Raw genomic sequence first — 27,796 nt, forward strand, 5'->3', positions numbered from 1 at the left:
TGGCTTTTATAACAGCTTGCAGTCTCTGAGGCATGGACTTAATGAGTGACAAACAGTACTCTTCATCAATCTGGCTCCAACTTTCTCTGATTGCTGTTGCCAGATCAGCTTTGCAGGTTGGAGCCTTGTCATGGACCATTTTCTTCAACTTCCAAAGATTTTCAATTGGATTAAGATCCGGACTATTTGCAGGCCATGACATTGACCCTATGTGTCTCTTTGCAAGGAATGTTTTCACAGTTTTTGCTCTATGGCAAGATGCATTATCATCTTGAAAAATGATTTCATCATCCCCAAACATCCTTTCAATTGATGGGATAAGAAAAGTGTCCAAAATATCAACGTAAACTTGTGCATTTATTGATGATGTAATGACAGCCATCTCCCCAGTGCCTTTACCTGACATGCAGCCCCATATCATCAATGACTTAGCCCATTGTAACCTTGTTTTTTTCTGTTTAGGTGTTAATGATGGCTTTCGTTTAGCTTTTCTGTATGTAAATCCCATTTCCTTTAGGTGGTTTCTTACAGTTCCGTCACAGACGTTGACTCCAGTTTCCTCCCATTCGTTCCTCATTTGTTTTGTTGTGCATTTTCAATTTTTGAGACATATTGCTTTAAGTTTTCTGTCTTGATGCTTTGATGTCTTCCTTGGTCTACCAGTATGTTTGCCTTTAACAACTTTCCCATGTTTGTATTTGGTCCAGAGTTTAGACACAGCTGACTGTGAACAACCAACATCTTTTGCAACACTGCGTGATGATTTACCCTCTTAGAGTTTGATAATCCACTCCTTTGTTACAATTGACATCTCTCGGGTTGGAGCCATGATTCATGTCAGTCCACTTGGTGCAACAGCTCTCCAAGGTGTGATCACTACTCCTTTTTAGATGCAGACTAACGAGCAGATCTGATTTGATGCAGGTGTTAGTTTTGGGGATGAAAATTTACAGGGTGATTCCATAATTTATTCCTCAGAATTGAGTGAGTCCATATTTTTTTTCCCTCTGCTTGGTCTAAAAAAGTAACCGTTACTGACTGCCACAATTTTTTTTTTCTTGATTTCTTATAGTGTTTCTTAAAGCCAGAAAGTTGCCATTTGAAATGACTTTAGTTTTGTGTCATGTCTGTGATATGCTTTTTTTCTACAAAATTAAACAATTGAATGAACATCCTCTGAGGCCGGTGATTCCATAATTATTGCCAGGGGTTGTATAACAGCACCTTTAGATCATGTAATAATGGTGTTTTCACTTCTTTCACAATACAGATTCATGCTACCTTGCTTTCTCTTATGCTAAGGGCTATGCACAATCTTCTAAGTTTGCACTAGCAACCAATAGACAACATACAGGAGAGCAACCACTAATTCCTTTTGTTTCTTCAGTCTTCTGAAATGCAAAAATGCAAGATGTGGAGTAATCATGTCCCACTTGGGTTACTGTATCAATATGGTGGTGCAACATGGCAGCCTCCATGATGGGCAAATTATACACTAATGAACAGATGCTGCTGAATGCTATATTCCATTTCTGGAACTAAACACCTCTACAATCTGTTAATTTGAAGCAGTAGCTTCAAATTAACAGGTTGATTTAACTGCAAAATCACTTCAGAAATGACTGCAGACAACAATTTGTTGGCAGAACATGTTTCTTCTCGGAATAACTGGACCCAAGCAGGATTCTATGCTCAGCTAGTCATAGTGATCCCACTCACAACAACTTTAGTCGTGCAGAAGTTGTACGTATCCTTTAGAAGTACTCCCACCATACTGGATCTCAGTGACCTGCCTGCTACATTATCCATTAAGATGACGATTCAGTCCCACCTTCACAAACGCTGCCACAGCTAAATTGGCACTGCGTATCTCGTCTGCCAGGTCTTTGTTCTTCCAGAAGATGTGATCAGATACGGTCTCCACCAGGGTCTCCACTCGGCTCAGATAGGAAGAGGGGAAACGCTGAGGCCTAGGAAGCTGTAACACAGCAGCACGGCACAACCTTCATTACACCATCAACAAAACCACTCTAAAATAAAATAAAAAAAAATCTTACAGTTAAAACATGTACAAAACCTTTTGTGGTTTCTAATTTCCAGAAAAGAGTGATACAAAGGGGTGTGGCACCAACACTAGAACACGCCTCCTTACCTTCACCTTGTCACAGTCGACCAAATGTTGAGCCATGGATTTGACAATCAACTCAAAGAAGAACCAGGAGAACTGAAATGGGCCACAATTAGGTCAAAATCATTTAATAGAAACACAAATGACAACCCCCCCCCCCCCCCCAAAAAAAAATAAAAACAGTACAGATCAACTTCCCTATTTTATAAATAAGCTAGATGAGAGTTTGTTGTAAACAGTAGGCGTGACAGTCACCTTCAGGATGTTCCTAACTGCTGTCTGCTCATTGCTCTTCAGGTCAAAGGTCATCCCCTTTGCCAACTCCTCATGGACTGTCCTGAAGCCGTGAGCCTCTGACTTGAACACATACTACACAAACACAAACACAGGAAGAAAGCGCAGACAGAATAGAAATGTATTAATCCCCTCATAGTAAATAAATATTATAACCACAAACTGTCTTATTATAAATACACAATGCTGTTCAATATTATTATTAACACATTAGCTACACATGAGACATTTTGTTTGCATGGAAATACAAACAACTTAAAATAACAGCAAGGTTGTTTTTAATCCCCCTTTGAGCCAGTCTTTGTAAACTCTGAATCCATCCAGAGGATTATGTTGTTACTTTCCAGCAATCATTCTTTGGACGTCTCCGGGCGAGGAAAATAACTCCACTCTCCTGCCTTCTATAATCATGTGGATTAACAACATGAAAGCTCGTCTTTATTTGGAAAGAATGTCTTAAATTATGACGGGGTAACATTAAATGGGGCACTCTTTAGAGTGCATGCCTGCCTCAAGGGCAAATACAATTTGAACGTGTAATGCCAAAAAAAAAAAAAAAAAAAACTCAAATTGTAATGGTAATCATTCTACAGCAGACTGATTGATAGAAACCCACCATAAAATTTAAAGCCTCATTCCCACAGACAGGATTTGGACTGCAAGTGTCTACAAATACACCATGTCAACGTTCTATATAAAAATGAACTCACACCAATTCTCAAAGACAACATCCAACCGTGTTACGACGTAGAAGATGATACACGACCGAACCAAGAACCATCATCATTTAGCACTGTACCATCAAGACTCTCGCAACATTGCATAAGATGGAGGAGCTATGAGGAAACAAATATGTCCACGATACCACAGTATTTGGTATAAAAGCAGGAAATGTGATCGAGAATGCAGACTTGACATGGATATCCTAGAACGCCCAGGATTAGCTTCAAAATGGCGGCAAGAAAGAACTACACTGCAAGACAAGCGCAACAGCATGTGTAAAAGTTTCATGACAGTTTTAAAACGGTGGCTTCTTGTTCCATCACTTATCAACACTGCTCAAGACACCAACAAGGGTATCCCCAGGACGTGCTACGCATTGCTGGTTGTTTTGATATCATGATCAAAACACATGAATGTGGAACAGGTGCATAATGCCCCCCAGGTCATACCTAACCTTTTCACCATTTGCAATAATGTTTTAAATACTCTTGTTGTTTCACCTTTGTGGTTTGTCTCTTGTCTACGTCTTGGTCTTGTTTTATGGTCTCTTCTTTATTTGTGTACTGCTGGTGATTAGTTTCCGTCTGTTTGTTTGTATCTATTGTGTTCAATCCCCTGTCCTGATCTGTCTTCTGTTTTGTCATCCTTGTGGCCTGTGTCTGTAGTCTGTTAGTCATTGTCCTCATGCTCTGTCCTCTGTACTTGTCTTTGTGAGTTTTCTCATTATATCTTCAGTATGTGCTCTCTAGTGTATTATGTTTTATTTCCCTGTTTAGCACTATGTTCACTTTTGAATTCCATGTTAGTTTTCTGCATTTGTTTTCTTGGTTTGTTATTTGATTGTCTCCTTTGAGCTTCTGTATTATTATCTTGTTGGTTCTTAGTTCCACTTACCCCCGGACTTTAGTTGAGTTTTGAATCACCTTGTGTTTGTTAGTTTCTGGATGTTGGCTCAGGTGTGTCTTTCGCTCCAGTTTCCCCTATTGTCACACTCCACACCTGTCACGTGTTTGTTCATTAGTGTCTATGTATTAAAACCTGCACCATTTCCCTGTTCATTGTTAGTTCTTTGTCTCTCTCTCGTTTGGTTCCTCCAGCAGACGTGTTGCGAGTATTCAGTTCTCTTTGTTAACCTGTGGTTATTGCTGTGTCCATTTTTTGTAGTCTGTTTAATCCCTGTCGCCTCTGTCATTTTAGTTTGCATGTGGATTTGGTTTTGTGTTATTTCCTCCCATTTTTTCCTCCAGGTTCTCACTTTGTTTGTTGAACTGGTTTTCACAAGTTGGGATTTTTGTACTCACGTTGTTGAGGGTTTGGGTTTTTTTTTATGTGCTTGGAAAATACACACCTCTTTATTTGATCATACCTCCCATATGGCTGCCTGCATATTGGGTTCACTTTGGAACTGCATCTGTAACATGAACTCCAACATGGATTTTTTTTTTTTTTTTTTGAAAGAAAGAAAAAAGCTAGAAACTATTCACACTGTGATTATGAATATATTTTTTTCAATTATTGTGTTTATTAACTTTTGAATGTATTTTTGAGAGATTTTATCTTACAATTTCCAATTACAATTAAACCTATGTGATGAGTTGACTGTCTACAATGCTACAGGGGAGGTGATGGTCCAGTGGTTATAGCGTTGGGCTTGAGACCAAAGGATACTCGGTTCAATTGCCGGCCTGACTGGAAAACAACTAAGGGCCGTTGGGCAAGGTCCTTAATCCCCTAGTTGCTCTCGGTGTGTAGTGGGCACCTTGTATGGCAGCACCCCCACATCGGGGTGAATGTGAGCATTTTTGTAAAGCACTTTGAGCGTCTGATGAAGATGGAAATTCAGTCTATTTACCATTTACAGTTGTCCATGTGATCATTTTCTATATTTTAGCTTTACATTCAATTGAACTATAAATGTTAAAAGGTTCATTCTTGCACAATTTCAGCAAATCACTTCGCTTCTGCTTCAGCAAACTGAACTTCATCTTTTATCTTCTTTTAAGCATCTGTCGCTGTAGTGTGGGAGCAACAGAAAAGACTCAAGAGCTCTGTCTGAGTGTGCACACAGGTCTGTCCAATTACTCACCACCAAATCATCACAAACTCAAGATATCTGAGACCTAAGCTGATGTCACAACCCACTCATGAATACAGAGGGCGCCAACCCGGAAATAATTTTTTGGGGTCAAATCTAAGGGGATTCAAATGTCAATGAATGCCTGAATAGCTGTCCCTCTACCAGTGTTGAAGCACCTTGATGTTTGGCCTTGGCCATGAGGCGTGTTTAAAAGGCCTATTTTTTTCCTTGCTTTGGTGTTTGTCTTAGATGCTTTGCCCTTGAGGTTCCAATCTTTGGCCTTGAGGGGTCAAAACTTTGGCTGTGGAGGTCAAAGCCTTGACCTGCCCCGTAGGGGGTCACAGCCTTGGCCCTGAGGGTTTGGGCCTTAATTACACCACTACATTACAGTAATGTGATGGGAGATGCTCATCCTTCAGAACAGATTGCTTCTTCGTTTAATAAACAGACACACATATGCTCAATTTGGGCACCGCTATTGAACATTGGCAATCCGTTGCCATGGTAACCCTACTCCATTTACTCTGCAAATTATCTTTTCTGAGTGTATCTCTCTATTTGTCCATTCATTTGGCTGCAGATTTCCTTTCTTGTTCGAGTTTTTATGTTTCTTTTCCTACCTTCTCTAATTCTCTTCCTGATTTCCTCCTTGAACAATCAGGCCTTGTGTTTGTGATTGAGCGACATCCTTCTGTGTGTCCAGACTGGTACACAGTCTTAGCTGCACTCCTGCTGGCCCAAACACTCTGATACAAACATATGAAGACCCCCTTCTCCTTTGTCCACAAACAATCTTTGCACGGATCCCCTCTCCTTCATAGAAAATACCACCATTTATAATGATCACATGACTATCCTGAGTACAAACACACACATACTCTGTTGCAAGACTGTACCTTTATGTAGGACTGCAGGTAGTGATCCAAGTTTTCATCATGGCACTTAGAGACAATGTGAACTAGCACCCTGCAAACATGGGACAACAAAGATCTGAGTGATCACAGCAAAGCTCCACTGATATTCCACAAAACATCTGTTTCACTTCATTACAGACATTCAATGTGGATAAAGTTCTCATATCTGATAACATTGTAACCACTCTCGTACTACAATGTATGAAAGGACTGGTTCGGACATTTGATCATCCTACACAATGATCCCTGGCCACAAATATTTTCAAATTTAAGTGATCTGAATTTGAGTCCAAATACAACACAAATTCCATAAAACACACATACATTCAAATATTTATCACATTTCCGATTGTTTTTGTGTTGATTAAAAAAAAAGATCAAAACATTTTCAAAAAGGAAATAACTCCAGAATCTGCATTTAGAGCAGTCATCGCTACCACTTTTAATTTAAAGGGCGACTTAACTTTTTTACAACCCTAATCACAAGCAACGTACGTGCTAGTGGACGTACAGTCACTGCACTGAAGCGTTTAAACATGAAATTCAAAAACACTGCGATCCCACTTCATCCACTTTTGTTCTGATATGTTTCTCCACCAGAAGGGGCAAATAAAATGAAACATTTCAAAGCATTAGGCGGTTCCTCGTATCTGTCAGAATGAACCAAATGCTCAAAAAAGGTTTTGAAACATTCCAGAGCAGTGTTTCGAGTTAATGTCACTAATTTGTAGTACTGATGAAACGTTTTGACACCATCCCCACTCACATGTTGTAGTCATTCTTTAATTCCAGTTTTTTCCCCCCATTCTGTTGAATATTTCATCTTGAATTCTGGCATTTACTGGGCATCATGCTGTGTTGTTATTTGCTAATGGTTGCTAGCTTGTCAGTGGGATGGAGCGGAGTGATGAACACACGATGTCTCAAGCGTTCAAGAGTGTGAATTTCACAGACAGCTACCATTTTTGAAAGTGTATTCAACAAGAAATAACCGGCATTCTGATGGTATATTACAAAATGAGGTTTGTCAACATTAGACATTGTGCAGGACACATTGTTTGCAATCCAGCCTCACTGCTCAACTCAGCTTTGACAATTGCGCTGTTTGTGAGAAATTATTTTTTGAAAAATGACTTAAACAAGGAATGAATGGTAGTGAAGAGGGCAAACTTACCCGGAATCATAAAAATCCATTGTACACTATAAATTGTGATTTTGTCTGTTTGTTATCTTAACATATTATTCTATGTCATTAAGACACATGATTACTGAGGTTGTTATAATAACATGAAATTATTAGTTAAAAACATCTCAGCTACAAAATAAATGCTAATTTGAAAATCCAGGCCCAACTGAATTAGAAATGTAAGTCAACTTGACATTGGGGATAAAAACGCCTGCGTCATCATGCTTTTCTTGAAATGCATTGTGGGAATGTAGCTGCGGGCGGGTGAACATGTGCTCCTTGCCTCCCTTCCTCCATTTTGGACGCAAGTTGGAGGGCATCGTCGACCGCATGTTTCTTCGGAGGTAAAACTTTCACTCTGTGAAATTAATCGATTTCATTTAAGTGTGTGTGTGTGTGTGTGCAAATTCAAATCACAACCAAGCAGGTCAATCAATTAATAAATCCAAGTTAGGTTAACTGACACAAAAGGTTTACACAACTTACAGTTTTAATTAAAATGAAACAGATTTGCTAGTTCAGACAACTACCCTAAATAGCTAAATCAACTGACAAATCCAAGTCAACTTAACTGAAACAAAAGGTTTATAAAACTGACCATTTCAGATTCAAACAACTACCTGAATGAGTTAAATCAATTATGAAAGATAAATCAACCCAAACTAATGCAGGTGTTTACCCAACAAGGAATATCTAACCTAGATAACAACTTATTTTCTTTCACTTAACTTGAAATTTTAAGGCAGCCCTTTCACTCGTATTTTTAAGTTGAAACGACACGTTAGATTTTACAGTGTACACTCAAACTAATGCAACTTTACTTTGTAAACGTTGATACGTTAGTGATACAGTGTGGGAAATAATACTGCCAGGTCAGTGTGTACTTTTTTTTTTTTAATCAGTTCTAAATTTGACCTCTGGTAAGTTTTGTTTACTGCACATGTGGTACATAGGAAACAGACCTGATATTCCAGCAATATATGTTGTAAGTAATCATCAAATGTGAGAATGTATTAGTAACTACACAGTGTATCTACATGTGTAGCAAAACAGTTTACTTCTCCTTCTCCTTCAGATGAACCTCTGATACCCATGGACTTCCTTTTCAGGATTTTTTAAAATAAAAATTTAAATATTTTGCATATATATATATATATATATATATATATATTCTCTCAATAATTCACAATGTTTTTAAGTTCACATGGTCTTACATGTTTACACAATCATTGGGGTTCTTTCTTAGAATACAGTTTGGCAAAGACAGATTTTTAATCTCAGTGAGGAGGTTTTGTCCTAAACAAATAAATAAAAACAGCATAAAAGCAAATATTATTACTAAGTCTGAAAAAATTGGTTCCCTAACTTTTCAAGTAACCTGCTAACACGCAGAAAAACAGATAAATTTAAAAAGAAAAAGGGCAAACAGAATCAAACCTTCAACAAAGAGGAGAAATTCTGTTTTAAGAACATATGCCTTCATATATAGTGACTGTTCTTTTACACCCACTGCTGGGGTTCTGTAGAACCGCTGTCTACCTGGTGGTGGCAGTAGTGACCTCATCGTTGTCATTTTGAGTCAGAACCTTGAATAGCTGGTTGAAGAGCACCGGCAGGAAACAAATGATGACTGGGATTCTCTCCATACTGAGGAGACCCTGGAGGACGGAGAGGAAGAATAAACATAATCTGAAGGCGAGATAAACGATAAACATGAGAAAATCGATGCATTTACTGATTGGGACCCGGGTTTGTGTCTAGTTGACAAACACATTTTGGAGGATATTTGCTCTGACCTTCAGGCAGTTAAGGAAGTTGGAGGTAGGAGGCGGAGAGAGATCCAGCTCTCTCTTCTGGCACTGCTGGAAGAAGCGGTTCAGGTGGGGGTCCTGGCACAGACAGCACAAACCATAAATACGAGCAACTGGGACCTGGGATAGTACTTATTGGACGGGCTCATTTTGAAGTAACAATAAATCCTAAATGAAAACCTCTCCACTTTCTGTGAGTATATCAATCAAAGCTTCAGGGACGGTTCGGCTTCAGCTTCAGCGTTCTGTTAAATGACTAAAGTGTTAAAGAACAAGAAAACAATGACTTTCCTCCTTCTTTCATTCATTTTTGCAGGCGTTTGGCCACAAGGGTCCACTAATAAAACCAGTGTGCTGGTTCTGTTTTAGAAGTGGAAAGGTCATAGAAAACTCTGTGTGTGTGTGTGTGTGTGTGTGTGTGTGTGTGTGTGTGTGTGTGTGTGTGTGTGTGTGTGTGTGTGTGTGTGTGTGTTTCCTCGCTGTCGTATCCGGTTGAAATGGCACAGGATGATCTTGGTTTTGCACTGGCACATCGTTTTGCACACAACTTCCACAATCCTGTAATGTTTGGATGAGTAGTCACAATATCCACAACATTTAAAGGTGTAGACCCCTTTTAGTTTCCACAAAATTAACAAAATTTTACATAATCATGTGGTTTCATATCATTACCATTTATTACCTGCACCAATAAAGTTGGGCAGAGGTTGTTTTCACCCCTGTTTGTTTGTTTGTTTGTGAACAGCCTGGAACCCACAATTTTTCATATGTCATTATGAAATTTTTACAGAGGATTAATGAAGTTTCAAAAATTCATAACTCAAACAAGATAGAATTTCTTTATATTTGAGAGTGTTATGTAGGACGGTATCCTTTATCGGCTGACAAAGTATGATCTAGTGTCGCCGACCAAACGCCCCCCTAAAAATCAGCCCGCCCTGCCTTCACTGGGCATGCGTAATTTCTGTGCGTCGTTAGCTGCAGTTCACTGATTAGCACCTCGTTTCTGCTTCAAACTGCAACCCAGTCATCATCCATCTCAGCGACAGATATCTGAAGCTTTGTACAACAATCATTTCCACAGAAATTCAGCATTATTTCATCATAAAAGACAGAGGAAGCAATCACGAGCCATAACGAGCTGCTCCTGCTGCCTTCACTGCACCTCCATCATTTCATAGCGTCAGTAGCAACTCACCGATTATTGCCTCATTTCTGCTTAAAACTGACTTTAGAATGATTTAAGAGGTTTTACTTTGTCATCTGATGGTTAATAATCATATTATTCCCTTTGACTGCTTTGGGTGTAGAGACTCGATAGCTTATGACAAGCCACTTCTAACAGGACATTGACCCTGAAAATTTTTTCCAAGGTAAAATGTTGTGGAATTGGAAACTAGTGTTGGTGGAGGTTTGTGGCCTTCAAGCGTGGTGCTCTCATTTTTAAAGTGATTAACTGTGTGAATTTCAATGCAGATGCAGTGAAGTCACAGTGTGAGCTTGTATTCCACAGAGCGCCGTTCCTTCCCGTTTCAACCTGAATTGTAAATCAGGGTGCGTTTTGAAGCATCACAGTAACTTCTTGATCCATCTTATGTCACGCTTGAACAAACTTGGTATATGCAGTAGTTACGGCCATCATCAGAACCACTTTTGAAATCGGGGTGAAATTTTCAAGCTGTTTGACACATGTTGTCCTGATTCGCCACATTGGCATCACTACACGGTCACGTCTGGGTGCTCGTAGCCTTAACAGCTTCAGTCATGTTCAAACATCTTTAAACAGGGTAGTCCTAGTGAGTATAGCTTGATACCTGTTTGATTGTGTTCCACAGGGGTAAAAATCTGAAGCAAAAGCAACGTTTGTTGTGGTTCTGGCTGAGAACGCCACTTTCATTTTCGAGCAGGTTGCTAAGTATGCACTTTGTAAGCCAACCAGTTGCCAGATCTGCACTTTATACACCAGGCAAGCCACAGTAAGCCATTTCATCCTGTTTTTGAACTTTTTCTGGATCATGGGGGATCGTAATAGGGGAATGGGGTGATAGGGAATGAAGCTATGCTTTCACGTGAAGTTGTGAAGGGCCTTTAGCTCCCTAATCACATAACCTCTTGGAGGAGGCAATCAATCAATCAATCAATTTTTTTATATAGCGCCAAATCACAACAAACAGTTGCCCCAAGGCGCTTTATATTGTAAGGCAAGGCCATACAATAATTATGTAAACCCCAACGGTCAAAACGACCCCCTGTGAGCAAGCACTTGGCTACAGTGGGAAGGAAAAAACTCCCTTTTAACAGGAAGAAACCTCCAGCAGAACCAGGCTCAGGGAGGGGCAGTCTTCTGCTGGGACTGGTTGGGGCTGAGGGAGAGAACCAGGAAAAAGACATGCTGTGGAGGGGAGCAGAGATCGATCACTAATGATTAAATGCAGAGTGGTGCATACAGAGCAAAAAGAGAAAGAAACAGTGCATCATGGGAACCCCCCAGCAGTCTACGTCTATAGCAGCATAACTAAGGGATGGTTCAGGGTCACCTGATCCAGCCCTAACTATAAGCTTTAGCAAAAAGGAAAGTTTTAAGCCTAATCTTAAAAGTAGAGAGGGTGTCTGTCTCCCTGATCTGAATTGGGAGCTGGTTCCACAGGAGAGGAGCCTGAAAGCTGAAGGCTCTGCCTCCCATTCTACTCTTACAAACCCTAGAAACTACAAGTAAGCCTGCAGTCTGAGAGCGAAGCGCTCTATTGGGGTGATATGGTACTACGAGGTCCCTAAGATAAGATGGGACCTGATTATTCAAAACCTTATAAGTAAGAAGAAGAATTTTAAATTCTATTCTAGAATTAACAGGAAGCCAATGAAGAGAGGCCAATATGGGTGAGATATGCTCTCTCCTTCTAGTCCCCGTCAGTACTCTAGCTGCAGCATTTTGAATTAACTGAAGGCTTTTTAGGGAACTTTTAGGACAACCTGATAATAATGAATTACAATAGTCCAGCCTAGAGGAAATAAATGCATGAATTAGTTTTTCAGCATCACTCTGAGACAAGACCCTTCTGATTTTAGAGATATTGCGTAAATGCAAAAAAGCAGTCCTACATATTTGTTTAATATGCGCTTTGAATGACATATCCTGATCAAAAATGACTCCAAGATTTCTCACAGTATTACTAGAGGTCAGGGTAATGCCATCCAGAGTAAGGATCTGGTTAGACACCATGTTTCTAAGATTTGTGGGGCCAAGTACAACAACTTCAGTTCAGGCAATAAATAATAAATATCACAAACACAATCTGATGCTGGTAATGCACTCTAGTACCACAGTGCATTTGTGTGACTGCAGAATGCATGCTATATAAGTGGTGTGAAGACAGCTAATGGTCATTTTTAAAACCTTTTTACAGTTGAACATACTTTCCCATTTGTTTCAATTCTGCAGTAAGTGGAAATCACAGATACAGTGGAACCTCGACATACGAGCGACAACATATAAGTTTTTTGAAATATGAGCCGTCACTCAGTCCATATTTTTGTTTGGAATATGAGCGGAAATCTGAGTTACGAGTCACGCTTCGGGACGCCACCAGAGCAAAAAGTAAAGTGGAGAAGAAGGAGAAGCTTCTAGTGTGACCGCATTCGTCTGTTTCTAAGTTAAGAACACTCAATAAAACTTTTTTCTTTTAATTTATATATTTTATTATGCACAGGTAAAGTATACATGTCTATTTGTTAATTAATTTAATAAATTAATTTGTTAATTAAAAATTTATTTTTTCATAAGTTAGAGTGATTTGGGGATGATTTACAAGGCTGGAATGGATTAAAATTATTTTAATTATTTTCAATGGGGAACATTCATTTGAAATACGAGCAGATTGGCTTACGAGCTTGGTCACGGAACAAATTAAACTTCCACGTTCCACTGTATTACACAACATATATTTCTTTTGTCTCTTTTTTTTTGGATGAATTGCTACAATGCCACAATCACAAGCACAGAACATCATCACTGATTTATTCATCCATTTTTTCATACCCGCTTACTCCAATTAAGAGTCATGTGGGGGGTGGGGGGGGCAGTCTTAGGGCGTGAGTCGGGGTTCACCCTGAGCAGGATGCCAGTCTGTCGCAGTGCCACATATAGACAAACAAACACATTCACACCCGCACTCACACCTACAGACAATGTAAAGTTTCCAGTTCACCTGACCTGCATGTCTTTGGATGTGGGAGGAAGCTGAAGCACCAGGAGAGAACCCACTCAAACACGAGGAGAACATGCAAACTCCACACAGAAAGGCCACAGGTGGGAATCAATCCCATGGCCTTCTTCTTGTGAGGCAACAGTGCTAACCACTAATCCACTGTGCTGCCTATCACTGTTTTATTTTCAGAATAATACACAATGAAAATAACTTATGCAATTTATCCAAATATTTCTACCAATTATGTCCAGGGCCATGGCAGGGTGGATCCTATCCCAGCATGCAATGGGACCAGACAGTAAAACACAGCCAGAGCATCCACTGCAGTCTTGAAAGACAGATAAAATAACTGGTCTTACCTGAGTGTATACTGTGGACACGACATTGGTGGACACTTTGAAGATAGCTTTTCCTCCATCTACCCATTTCACATCTGCTCCATTCTGTAACAACAGAGAAGACAGCTGGAGAATGAACACACCAAACCCAGACAGCAACCAGCTTTTATGCCGTGTCTTCAAACAATCCTCACATTGCATGCTGAAATGCTGGAAGCGCTGTTCTCATGTTCACGGATATCAGCGTAAGAAAATGGTGCGTGAAAACGATGGTTGCGCGCAAATGTGATCGAACACGCAGCTCAATGTTGTAAAGTAACATAAAGGACACCACCAAAATGCAAGTGATTACCAAAGTATGTCAAAGTTTGCAACACAATAAAGGAATTTTGGAACATCTTGAAAGTCTCACCACAGTTAACACAAAACCAATCATGGAATGATAGGGAATGGAATTGATTCCACAATGATGGAATATTCTGGTTCATCATGGACACCCATATAAATTTTTTAAGGTATTCCAATGTAAGGATGAGGTGTCAAACATTAACCTTTGGCTTGCATATCCGTGACACATAACACATGCTCTGAGATCTCCGAGCACCCTTCACTCTCACCTTGGCATTGCTGGCCTCCTTGATGGCCAAATACCCAGACGGCAGGTTAGAGGAGACGGGAATGTTGAACTCCTGAGATGTTAGACGACCTTCTCTGAGGAGAGGCAACCAAGAATACCCCACTAAGAGAAACAAAGTGAACAAGACAAAACTCAAACATATTCTCAAAATATCCAACTAATAATGAAGTTCTAATGAAGCACCGTCTCACCTGGGGTCTCCAGGGCCTCTTTCCGCTTGGCGTTCGTCTTAGCATTGATGTCACAGGAGACATGGTAAAAGGAGAAAAGCAGATGGTGCTTTTCGTGAAGCTGTGTAGGAAGCTCAATCTTCACCTGAGAACACAATCACACACATGATGATGTCAATTGACACGTTATGTGTAAACATGTTCTTGTTAAAGCCTGTTAAATCTAAATTAAACCATGCTGCGGTTAGTTAGTCACTCCTGTCCTCACCTCATCGTAGAAGTCGGGGTTCTGAGAGTGATGAAGGACTGTGGAACAAGCTGCTGTGGTGAATACTGGACCTCCTGGCTTGCCATAGATGCACTAGAAAAAGTTGGAGACTGGAATTATCTGTCACAAATACTCCATGTTCTCATTTCTGACTTAAATAATAGATGGGATTAAAATTACAACCTCAGAGAGTTAACCCTCTGGGGTCCGAGGGCATTTTTTTGGACAGTTCACTCGCCTGGCATAAATGTTTTATTATTGCTGTTAACAGCTCTCCCTGCATCCCACAATCATGTTTTATGTCTCTTTTTTTTCAGGGTAACCTGTGCTTTCAGAATATATATGCTTTTGTTGTGTTTTATAAGTGTAATAAAGGTTTACAATCAAAAATAGGCAAGGAAAAAATAAAGCAAAAAATAATTTTCCACACACATTTATTCAAAACACACAGCAAACTATAATAAACAACTGTTTTGACACTTTATGAAGGTAATTTGAGGTCTTGTATGGTAAACAGTGCTTTACGCAGTGAAAGCAACAGAGTTATTCAGTAACCTTCACATGCAAACTAGTGGAGCAATCATGATAGTTACACACTCTTTGTTTGAGCATGTGAGATTGTCATCACAGGCGCTCTGTCTGCTTTCACTGATCGCTGTGCGTAATGGCGCAGGGTGCACTGAGTATGTACTAATAGTATGTACTCATTGGAGCACCCAGGTGGCTATTCAAACGGGCCAACTAGTAACATATCACTCCTGAAAACGATCTTTGGCTTTTCACGTGAGGTAAATCTGCCCTACGATTGGATTTTGGAAAACCATGTGACGGTGAACCAATTCCGATTGGACACTCACATTGCACACATCATCACACAGCTTCTATGAGGAGTACAAAGATGGCCGATGGCTGGCTCAAAAGTCCGCGGAGTTAACTTTTCAGCAAAAAAAAAAAAAAGTAAGTTTCTATCTCATATCATTCAAACGTTATTTACAATTTAGTAAAGCTTGGTCTTAGCCGTCGTATATGACGGCGTCGGCTCCAGAGGGTTAAGCCACACTTGTAAGACATTTGAGTAAAATCAAATCTGAAATAACTGACTCTGAGATTTTAATACTCCAGTCTTTGTTGGGAATGATGCAGAGCCTTGGGTTTAGCAGAGTTTACACTGTCAGGAATTGTCAAAATCTGTAAGGTGGATGTGCACGTACCTCCACCAAAGGCAAGAAAAATAAAATAAGAAATGAAAACTGTCACCCTGAGGGTGATGGGTATCTTGCCAAAAGATGAACAAGTGAGACTACCACGAGGAACAACCACCATGAAGAGGGATGGGCAAGGCCATTCACTATACTCATGCCAGATTTGGAGGCAAAAAAGCACAAAATGTGATCAGGAAAGTTATTTTGGTGATTTTAATGTTTGACCTTCCTGTGACCTTGGCCTTGACACCTTTGTGTGCTGAAAGGTATATCCACAGGACTTCCATATGTGAACTTGCAAGAGTCTGCAATGATCAATCAATCAATCAATCAATTCTTTTATATAGCGCCAAATCACAACAAACAGTTGCCCCAAGGCGCTTTATATTGCAAGGCAAGGCCATACAATAATTATGTAAAACCCCAATGGTCAAAACGACCCCCTGTGAGCAAGCACTTGGCTACAGTGGGAAATAAATAGTGGGAAATAATAGTGATGATAAATTTACATACTTTGTCACACCCTAAAAAAGTTTTTTCGTGATGGCGTCATCAAATGACATCATAACTAAAATTTCTGATATATTCTGGATCCCCTCATAAATGGTAAATGGACTGCATTTATATAGTGCTTTTCCATCTGCATCAAACGCTAAAAGTGCTTTACAAATAATGCCTCACATTCACCCCGATGTGAGGGTGCTGCCATACAAGGTGCTCACTACACACCGGGAGTAACTAGGGGATTAAAGACCTTGCCCAAGGGCCCTTAGTGATTTTCCAGTCAGGCTGGGATTGAATCGAGGATGTTCTGGTCTCAAGCCCAACGCCTTAACCACTAGACCGTCACCTCCCCCTCATCAAGCCGTTTAGTGTATTACACAATATGTTTAACTGAAATTTCAATTTATTTTCAATTTATATAGCACCAAATCACAACCGAGTTGCCTCAAGGTGCTTCACACAAGTAAGGTCTAACCTTACTAACCCCCAGAGCAGCAGTGGTAAGGAAAAACTCCCTCTAGGAAGAACCTCAAGCAGACCAGACTCAAAGGGGTGACCCTCTGCTTGGGCCATGCTACAGACATAAATTATAGAACAATTCACAAAAGGACTATACAGGAAATGCTGTTGGTGCACAGGACAGGAGGGTCTCCAGCACAAATACCACACCCATCTCTGGAACCCACATCAAATTTGTCCTAATTTAGGTCACCCTTGACCTCAAGCGAAACCCTGAACATCAAGGTCAGTCGCTTATCCCAGGTAATGGCTTATGGGCAAGGGCAATCACTATATACATGCCAAATTTGGAGGTAAAATTTCAAAAATTGCGACCAGGAAAGTTGTTTTGTTGAATTTAGTGTTTGACCTTCCTGTGACCTTGAGCTTGATCCTTTTGCGTGCTGAAAAGTATCTAGCTAGGGCTGCTTTATTTGCAGTTGCCAGAGTCTATGATGTAAACTGTGTGCTGCAGAGCAAGTTAAAGGTGAAAAATGCAATGATTACAAAGAAAAAACAAACAAACATACATACATACTGAGTAACATATCTTGCCAAAACTTCTCTCTAAAGTGGGCAACATGTTTTTTGTAAATGAGGGTTTTCATCTTCACAGTATTTAACACCATGTGCACCAGAGTTTAAGACTTGATGAATCCTGTTAAAATCTCACAGTGTGAGTTGTTGTACTTTTTTTTTTTTTTTCAAAAACACCCAACGTTTTGATTGCTACCCATTTCTTTTCCTCTACCGTGAGAGGAAAAGAAATGGGTAGCAATAAGCTGACATAAAGGCAGCATGAAGGTCACACCACTTAGAAACTAACAAAACCAAGACCAACCTTCTTTAATTCTTCTTACAATAAGAAGGCTATGGGTTCAAGCCCAACCTGAGGTCTTTGTCTGTTGTATTCCTACAGTATAAACAATGCATAAACAACTGCAGCTTTAAACTGTGAAAGTACTCTCTGCAGTGTTTAAACTACACCTAACACCAGAATACTAACATTGTGTGGTTTTGAGAGATGTTTACCCACGTCAATGGGTGGGTTAGTGTTCTAAGGTTTAGAAAATAAATGCATATTTTCCTACGAACAGCCATCCTGCTTTGTTTACACCTGGTCCAGTTAAATCACAGGGTATCCGGTGTAAAATATGCGACAAATGCCAATGTGGATCTGTACTGGATCCACTGTGGTGACACCGAACAACCAGGAGCAGCCAAAAAACAAACAACATATTCCCATATGAAGCAGACTGATTCCACAAAGTTTTGGTTTACCTTTTGGTAAAAAAGGTAAACCAAATGGCAAAGACTAATAATTTTTTCATCGATGTGTTTTCATGGAAATTTACCTTTAACGGTTTGGTAACTTCTTCATCTGAGCTGCAGAACGCCACATAAACTGCGAGGTTACGGGCCTGTGAACAAAAAAACAAACAAACAGCTGTAATAAGTCTCCGTATTGCTGTAATGTTGCATTGTTTTTAGAACATCAGCTCTGAAATTATGGCAACACTTTCACCTTGGCAAAGCTCTTCTGGCTGTCATATTTGAGGTGTCTGGGGTAGACGTAGACGTGGTTCTTGTAGACGCGGTATGGCTGAGTGAACTTGATGGTATCCTGGACAACTCCTCCACCTCCACTGTGGGCGGGTGTTTGCTCAGCTCCTCAAAGGGCTTCAGCGGCACATAGGATGATGTCACGCAGTCTAAGGGCAGAGGGCACAGACAACGCACGCTTAGTGTTTGGAAAGGCATAAGAACCTGCAGTATTTAGGCAGAATAAGTAAGAAGGATGGAGACTGTAAGACAGTAGAATGGGAACATGAGGGAAACTGGACAAAGAGGAAGCATGGGCGTACTCGGGTGCTCCATGGGAACATAGTCAACAGTGATGTCCAGAGTTCCGGGAATAGTCTGCAGTTTGCTGGTCTTCTCAGCCCTGCACACAAGAGTTCATTTATTGTTAATTAAACTTGCACTGGAGTTAAAATTAACACTACTGATGACCTTATATAATTTTCATAGCTTCTAAGTTGAAATTACACTGTTGATAATGTGACATTAGCTCTTTGATAATGTTAACCTTCTCACATAAAGGGGGCACGCAGCAGGCGATCTGAATGACACGTCTGACAGGACATGCGTGTCGGGGCGTGAGGGCCGTGAGCGGCGCGCCGTACGACAAGGACAAGCCAACAGAATGACAAATACGCCACAAGCAACCCAGTCCAGTCGAAGATTCAAGCTTCTCTACTTCACACATAAAGTGTATTCTCAATATTATAGAGAGTATTTTAAAGCTCTCATTCTTTGGGCAATGTTTACAAGAACACAATAGACAAAGGCCTCAGGTTGGGTTTGAACCCACAACCTTTGGTTGTGAGACAACTACTATTACAGACCAATTACAGATGATAAGAACTCCTTCTCATTTCTCTCTCAACTTATGACAAAATTTACAGCTTCAGACTGTTATCTACTAATATAAGCAACAGGTGTGCAGTCATGTCCCACAGGAGCCTGAACGCAAGGTTCTTGAAATGCAACAATATCTCCACCTGATGGACATTTACCGTTAATGCACGTACAATAGAATTTTGCCAAGAACTCTAGTATTAAATATTTAATGAGTTAAATCCACACAAACATGATCAACGTAGAGAGATAAACCCAACTCTGTGCAAAGTTTAACAGTGTTAAAATTAGAGATGGTACAAAAACATTTTTTTATGTCCAATATGATACCAATACTGAAACCGCCAGTATATACTGACACCAATATGATATATTTTTCCTTGTCTTAAAACAACTAATCTGTCAATACATTTGTCTAGATGTACTTTATTAAACTATCCATGTAACAAAATATCAACAAAATATCAAATATCAACAAATATTCTATTCCCCTAAATGGAATAGCCCACTGCTTGACTTAACAGACTTTACAGATGTGCAATGGAAGACTCAGATCAGATTCCCCCCCCGATACCTGTAACCTGTTCCAGTAATTTTCACTTATATAGGGCCGATACAATCTGAAACATCATCTCAACAGGCCTCCAGTTAAAACAACGCGCTTAAGGGCCCCTTCACACATAGTGCGAATTTGGTCAATTTGTGCAGAAAGTGTGCATGAAGCACTAATTGTGTGAAAACGTGTAATTTCGTAGCTGCCTCCAACACGAAAACAGTCAGCAGACAATCACTGTTGAGGTGGATGTGCAATTTGTCTAAGTCCCCCACAATTGTGAAATTGCTGAGTGTACATGTGGTGTGCCAGAGTGTCGGCTCCCCCCACAACATGTGTGCGTGTGTCTCGCACACTCCCCTTGCTCCCACAACACATCTGTGCGTGTGGTTCACCCCCCGCAAAGGCGAGGCATCTCTCATCTGATCACAGAGTGACATCTTGGTCTGTGTGCTGACAGGACAGGGGGCGTGGCTGTCTGCCCACAGCTGTTGGGACATCTCCAGTTCTGGACATCACAGCTGCAGCACACGTCCTGTGTTTTGACAGACAACCGCATGTGTGTGCTTGTGTGGAAATACATAAAAACATATATGGCTTTAGTGATGGGAGGAGAAACAGGCCGTCAGTCCCTTTGGACACGCAGCAGGCGATCTGAATGACACGTCTGACAGGACATGCGTGTCAGGCCATGAGGGCAGTGAGCCGCGTGCCGTACGACAAGAACAAGCCAACAGTATGACAAATACGCCACTTTCAGTCACGTATCAGCAGAAATACGACATATCAAACAATGGTCAGTTATCACAGCATTTTTTTTTTTTTTTTAGAAAATACGTTTATCTGCTTGTTGATTTTCACCATTTCACACTCCTGTGACAAGACAGTGACTGTAGCACAGTGGTAAAGCTTCCATCTTGTAATCAGAGTGTGTGGGTTTGAATCCTGCAGTGTTTTTTTTTTTTTTTATTTAACCAGGGTTATTTAACAGCCCCTTCATGACTGTATGTTTGTGACCATAGGTCATCTACAGAGGAACAGACGGATCACATTTGTATTGCCCACTTGATAAATGCTGTGTTTTTATATGGTGTGTGAGTTTATTTCATTTTAAATATATCCATCTCCTTCCTCATATCAGGCAGGTTTCTGCAACTTTCATAGGACTGCGGTCATAGCTCAGTGGTAAAGTTTCTGACTGGCAATCAGAGCTTTTGGAAGGTGCGGGTTTGAGTCCTGTGGGTGGCATGTAATTTTATTTTATTTTTTCAGCAGCTGCGCGATGTGGTTACACTGTGAAAAGCTGCTGTGAAAACCTGCTGTGTTCCCGCATGCACAAAACCATTGCAGCATGTATTTTTTATTTATTTTTTCTTCACAGCAGCGGTGCGATGTTTCGTGGTTCGATTATATGAGCTGTTTCGCCGTGAGTTGCCATGTTGTACGTATTCGCACTGTGTGTGAAGGAGCCCTAATACGTAATCAGAAATATCTGATGGTGATTTTAACATATCAGTTTATGCTGTGTTAGATAAAAAGCAAGAACGTTCTACAAAAAAGCTCACAGTTTAGATATAAGTACACACCTCTTGTACTCAGACACCAGCTTAATAAGGTCTTCTGTGGAAATCTTGTTGCTCTCCTGTTTGAAAAGAGGTGAGAAACGGGATTCCCGATCCAATGCACCACTGTTGTCCTTAAATACGGACCTGTAATGCACAGAGTGAGACATCAGTGATGAAACTTGGTTCTGTAGAGGGAACAATGTAGATAAAGTTGAAAATATGTACAAACCTGAACAGTTTTTACTGACCTGACTGACCAGGCAAATGGCATGCGGTACTTTCCCAGTTTACTGCAGAACTGTTTGTTGGATTTCAGAATCTTGTGAACAGTCTAGGAAGCAGAGGAACATGGACAAGAGGAAATCTTAGCAAACAAAGGTAATATTCTATAGTTTTGTGAGGTGCAAGCTGACTAGACAGAGTAACAGTTAAAACCAGTGGCTGTTAAATACAGCAGCTTTGGCATCAGGTCAGGCATCAAGTCTGGTGAATCACTTAAATATTTAAATACAGACAACGTGGACTCACGCCAGCTGGGAAAAACATCCTGGATACGATCTAGGAAAACCCTCATTTCTAAACTATCCGACTGGCATTCAGTGATGAAGATAAACTTTAGTTCTTACAGGAAAACCACTTTGTAATTGTCATGCATTAAACTATTTTAACTAGACGCGGCTATTTCCGTTACAATAAATGATCCCAACATCAAAGTTGACAAGACATTCCTCCCAGTATGCTGCATTCGATAAAACAACATAAAATATTGTTGGGTGTAGTTACAGTAGCCCCTGCAGCTCCACTTCATTTAAAGGAATTGCATTCCTTGCTATTATTACATATATGAAATAAACACCTTAAATTAAGAACATTATTTACGTGGTCATTCTGGGAAACGTTAATACAAAGCAATGAAAAAAAATATGTTCTGACCTTGCTGGAGTCTGTATTCTTCAGATAAGGCTCAGCCCCGCAAGCAATATTTCCCATCAGCACCTTTTCTACCCTGGCCACCATCACTATGTCTGTGTGAGGGTTGGTCACTGAGAAGATGGCCTGCATTAAACAGACATTAGAAATTAATCTACCTGCTAAATGCAGGACAATGATACAATGTTACACACAAATACTTGTTTAGGGAAGCACAGCCAGCGCTCCAGATCCAGGCTGAGGTGGCAGTCTCCTGGCTTTCTCTCAGCAGGGGAGCACAGGCCATTCTCTTGGACCAGTCCAATCCCCGTCCCTGGACCGCAAGTCCCGTTACTGCAGACTCCAAGCATTTGTCGCACTGCCTCATGGTTAAGGTCTACATGGAAGTCGGCGGATACTTTTCGTCCTTCACGTACATCCAGTAGGCACACCGTTACAAAAAAAGGCTCAATCTGATTGGAAACATGACAAAAGTTACATCAAGTTTAGCAACAACCACCATTTCTTTTCAAAATACAACTTCACTCATACCTCTAACAACACCCTCAAACTCTCTAAAACATCCTTATACAACACCATCACTCTTCTCTTGGCACCCTGTCATAAACATTCTCTGGATACACAAACACACAATGCAGCTCCTTGTGACCTTCTCTGTACTTCTCCATCATGCACTCAGAGCAAACATTGAATCTGTAGTGCTCTTTCTTGGCATGAAATCATATTGCAGCTCGCAGATCTTCACATATTTTCTCAGCCTATCTTCCACTACTCTTTCCCATATCTTCATGCTTTGGCTTGTGAACTTTAAGCCTTTGTATTTACTGCAGCTCTGTACATCACACATAGTCTTAAAAGTACCAGCATGCTGCTTCTCCACTCCTGAGGCAACCTCTCACTTTGAAAGACTTTATTAAACAATTTGGTTTAAAAGCTCCACTGCCATTTCTCTTAAACATTTCTATGCCTCAACTGGTATTTCATCTGGACCAACTGTCTTTGCACTTGTCACTCTTAATAGCTGTCCTTACCTCATCATTACTCTTCTGTTGCCCTTCCTTCACTTTCTCTCATTTTCTTGATTCATCATCTCCTCAAAATACTCCCTCCACCATTTCAACACATTTTCCTTGCTTGTCAGTATAATTCCATCTATAGCCTTCATTACCATAACCTGCTGCACAACCTTTTCATCCCTCTGTCTGTCTGTCAGTGCAAGTTCTTTTCACCATCACAAACCTGGCGCTTTCTCTGCTTTCTCACTTTGATCTCCATTGTTTTGATCTCCATTTGCTGACCATGACTGGCTTCCGAGTTTAGCCTGCCTTCTTTCGGACTTTCTGCATCCTGTATATTTCATTCCTGTTTATTGACCTTCTGCTTTTGTGACTGGATTCTTATTTTGCTGCTGCCCTCATGGACACTGTTGAAATTTGAACTGATTAATTATGTACCAAACCCATGCCTATCTTACCAACCACATCACCAGATGTTTCCACCCGGACACTGTTGTCACTGATCTGCTAAGCGCTAGCTACTGCTTTTGCCTCCGGTCCTACCTAATGGTAAATAAAATACTATTTGAACTTCCCATCAGTGTTGTTTCTTGCTCAGGGGTCTCTTGTTCAACCACCATTGCAATTCTAAGCTTATGAAAACACACCAACCATTGTTGCAGATAATTTATACGATAATGAACAGGACGTTATGGTATGAATGCTGTTTTCTATTTCTGTTAATCAACACCCCAAATCACACACTGTAGTTTTAAAGGGACAATGTTCCAGAATCTTTCAAGTGCAAATCTGTGTCACTGCACTCCTTGTTTCAGCCCCATGGCCTTATTTTTGTTGTGCTGCAGTGCAAGTCTATTTAAGTGCTTGAAGGGCAATGAAGGACTGTGTCTTTTACCCTCAGTACAATACCAATCATTATGCTGTTTGAATAAAAAGCATGTAATTATTATACATGTTACATTACTGATAAACATTTTCTTAAATATAAAACAGAAAATAAATGCTCCAAAGCACTTTTATTGGCTTTTCTTTAGTACTGCTGTCTTCAGTTCATTCCAGTATGGCATTGAAATAAATTAATACTTTAAAGAAATTGCAAAAAAAAAAAAAAAAACCTGTTATTTTTTAAGACACTATTTTATCATTTCCATATATAGTCACAAATGATTTATATATCAGACCCTCCAGAAATTTGCAATGCCAGGATTTCAACAATTAATTAATCAAAGAATTAAATCAATATATGTGACCACAGAAAAAGAGACAGATAAGATATATTCCTCTATATCTACAGTAGACATATATAGAGGGATATAGCTGTATTAGTTGAATTATTTGGCTTGGGGTGAGGATTAAAATGTATGAATGTAAATAAGACAGAAAATAATCAAATGAATGGAACACTTTTTTTTTCCTGGAATACATGTCATTCAGCACAAATCCACTGCCGTGACTATCCCACAAAAACAAAATACTGGGTTGTGTTTTGCTTCCAAATGAAACTACCAAACATTATCCACACCGAAGTCAAACTATTTTGCTGAATCTGAACATAGCATTGTCGTGTCACTGAAGAAGTTTTTGTTTTGGTTTTTTTTGTTATTGGCACTGCAACTCACACCTTCCATGACAATAGAAAGATATGGACAACTAACATAATTTCTCCATTGTGAGATCAATAAAGTATATCTAATGAACACGCATTAGGAGAGAAAACCCCCTAATCAATCACACTGCTTGCTATGATGGCTGTTTTAAATTTTAGCAAATTGATTTTGATGGCATACCAGAATGAATAGTCCAACTTTTTTTTAATTCTCTCTGTTAATCGCAAGCACAATAATATGTTAATGTAGATCTTATCAACTGCAATAGCATTTGCTTGATACTACTCATTATTTGCAACAAGGATACAAAATCTGATTTGTTACTGTCTCCTGTTTCCACCCCCTATGTTTTGTAATATTAAGAAGAGGCGAAACATACATAAGCTTTTTTACTGAAGGTAAATATTTCAGAGTTTAAAACCTTCAGTTTATGTAACTGTTTGCAGAGTGTTTGAGAGGCTCACATTAGTGACCGGTCCAGTTTCGGTCTCTGTAACGCAGCCCTGCAACAAGAGGTTCAGGGATCGGCAGCTTATCATAAACCTTCGGCCCAGTTTCTCCTCAAACGGACGCACGGCCACGTTCTCTGCTGGCATACATTCTGCCCGTGGACTCCTCAGCACCTGTGGACACATGGAAGAAGAGATCTTGTTTAGTGAGCAGCAGCTTCACAAAATGAGGAGTAATGATAAAATAGACAACAATGCATCATTTCAAAATGAGAGAGAAAAAAAAAATCATATAATAAAACAAGATACACGAATATAGAGGATGTGCAGTCCTGCTCGTTTTACGTACAGGTGTGTCGGGGTCGAGCGAGAACAGATTCAGCCTCTCTTCTCTCCTGGCAGAGCGAATTCCCTCCTCCGTCTCAGAGATATACTGTGACAGAGATGGACAACAACTTGGTGCTTAGTGTCAAAATATCAGCACATGCAGCAACTGTGTTGCGTTGATGTGAAGACCCGCTGTCAGGTGAAATTCTTCCAACATCACTTCAGCGCGCTCTCACTTCTTACTGCGGGTGACAGAGATGAAGTGTAGCAACAACGTGCTCCTTGGAGTGTCTGTAAGTGGCATTTTTAGCTGAAAATTACACAGCTGCACTGCACTGAAGCCTTCCTACATATGTGGTAATAATGTGTGTTATCCAACAAGAATCAGCTGCATGTCACGAGCTCAGCATCACACCAGCTCCAATATAGAAATGTGTTCCGCATAAAGCCCCATTCTCACTTTCACCGATATGCATCTCAGAAGGTTACAATCTACAGTCGTGACTGCTCCATGATGTAAACGCACCAAGATGCTACAATGCATGGCGGCAACACCTTAACATCGGTGTGTGAATGGGTGAATGTGAACCATCACTGTAAAGCACTTTGAGCATGAATATGCGATATAAATGCAAATGTGACATTTGCAAAGAACAACCATAGCATGCATGCCCATAGTATAACTTCAGCATAACCTTGGCGCTTCCAGTGATGCCACAAGCAGGTACAACAACATCACGAGCTCCGTGGAAGTGTATATGTCACAGTTCGCAGCAAAATTTCACCACGGTTAAAACTAGACCACGGCACAATGACAGAAAGTCCTGGTTCATCACAGACATCGTCCAAGATATGGACAAAGTTTAAAACCGTGACCTTCCAGGATGCACATCGGAGAAAGTGAGACCAGACCTTAAGGGAAAACATTGGTATACACTAAATTAAAAAACTAAAACAAAAGAAAAAGCAATGTTTTTAATTCCGCCAGTGAAGGATGGCGGTGGTCATGTGATCATTTCTATCAGTACATTTGTAATATCTAAAAAAGTTATGATTTTGACAAAAGGTGGATTAGGGAAGATTCATTCATTTTCTGTACTCGCCTATTCCAGTTACAGGTCAGGGAAGACCTGGAGCCTTCAGTTTTGAAATGCGTGTTCTAAAAATGCATGTTTCAAACCTGAAGCTGGACTGTCAATAACAACGCCAGAAACCATCTCAATTTGTGGCACAAAGACGGACATCTGGCCACCCTAAGCCTATCCCAGCAGTCTTAGGGCAAGACGCTAGACAGGACCCCAGTCTATTGCAGGGCCACACATAAACAGGGCAATTTAACCCTATTCAGGACCTTTGGGGTCCATTGGACCCCATGGCAAGCGCTTTCTCCATACTGTGCTCACTAAAGTCTTGAATAGGGTTGAAGTTTCTAATTCATCTAATCTGCATGTTTTTGGGAAGCGAACCCAGGATTGGATCCTTTGCTGTGAGGCAACAGTGCTAACCGCTAATCCACTGTGCCGCGCGGATCAGTTGCGAATTGTGGATGTGGATCCACCTAAGCAATGTTTTTCCTTTTATCTCAGTCTGCAAAGCTGCGAGTTTGAGCATTTAAAATAATTTTAAATTTAGAATTACGAACTCCTAAAATTTGTACCAGCTCCACAAGCTCATGGATACCGCTCTCAGGGAATCACAGCTTGATGGTCTTCAGGTGAATTAGCTTTTGGTTTTCTATTCTTAGTTGAGTTAGTGTTTCTCATTGTGCCCACTGGGACACTGTTCGTGACACTCTGTGTCATGGTCCTGGTTTTTCTTCCTCACTTTGTGTTTTATTTTGACATCTCCTTCCCTTGTCTCCTTTCATTTGCTTCACTTCCTTTGAGAGCACACCTGTTTGTTATTGGAGTGACTGTCCTCCAAGTGTACTTAGACCCTTCTTCTGCGCTAGCTCCACATGTACAACACAAATC

At 40.3% G+C, this 27,796-nt stretch overlaps 1 protein-coding gene across 1 annotated transcript in view; it reads right to left on the reverse strand.

Moving 5' to 3' along the window:
- Positions 1 to 27,796, reverse strand: part of dock10 (dedicator of cytokinesis 10) — a 140,477-nt gene that overhangs the window by 49,568 nt on the left and 63,113 nt on the right. The window contains 20 exon segments of the mRNA XM_034169275.1: positions 1,832 to 1,978; positions 2,153 to 2,224; positions 2,384 to 2,497; positions 6,119 to 6,188; positions 8,862 to 8,980; positions 9,119 to 9,211; positions 13,698 to 13,781; positions 14,294 to 14,415; positions 14,505 to 14,628; positions 14,752 to 14,844; positions 18,311 to 18,376; positions 18,481 to 18,587; positions 18,590 to 18,667; positions 18,821 to 18,900; positions 21,516 to 21,638; positions 21,743 to 21,825; positions 22,428 to 22,550; positions 22,625 to 22,876; positions 25,512 to 25,670; positions 25,846 to 25,929. Coding sequence (XP_034025166.1) covers positions 1,832 to 1,978; positions 2,153 to 2,224; positions 2,384 to 2,497; positions 6,119 to 6,188; positions 8,862 to 8,980; positions 9,119 to 9,211; positions 13,698 to 13,781; positions 14,294 to 14,415; positions 14,505 to 14,628; positions 14,752 to 14,844; positions 18,311 to 18,376; positions 18,481 to 18,587; positions 18,590 to 18,667; positions 18,821 to 18,900; positions 21,516 to 21,638; positions 21,743 to 21,825; positions 22,428 to 22,550; positions 22,625 to 22,876; positions 25,512 to 25,670; positions 25,846 to 25,929 — 2,193 coding nt within the window.

Source organism: Thalassophryne amazonica, chromosome 4 (genome assembly GCF_902500255.1).
Source record: "Thalassophryne amazonica chromosome 4, fThaAma1.1, whole genome shotgun sequence".
Taxonomy (NCBI): domain Eukaryota; kingdom Metazoa; phylum Chordata; class Actinopteri; order Batrachoidiformes; family Batrachoididae; genus Thalassophryne; species Thalassophryne amazonica.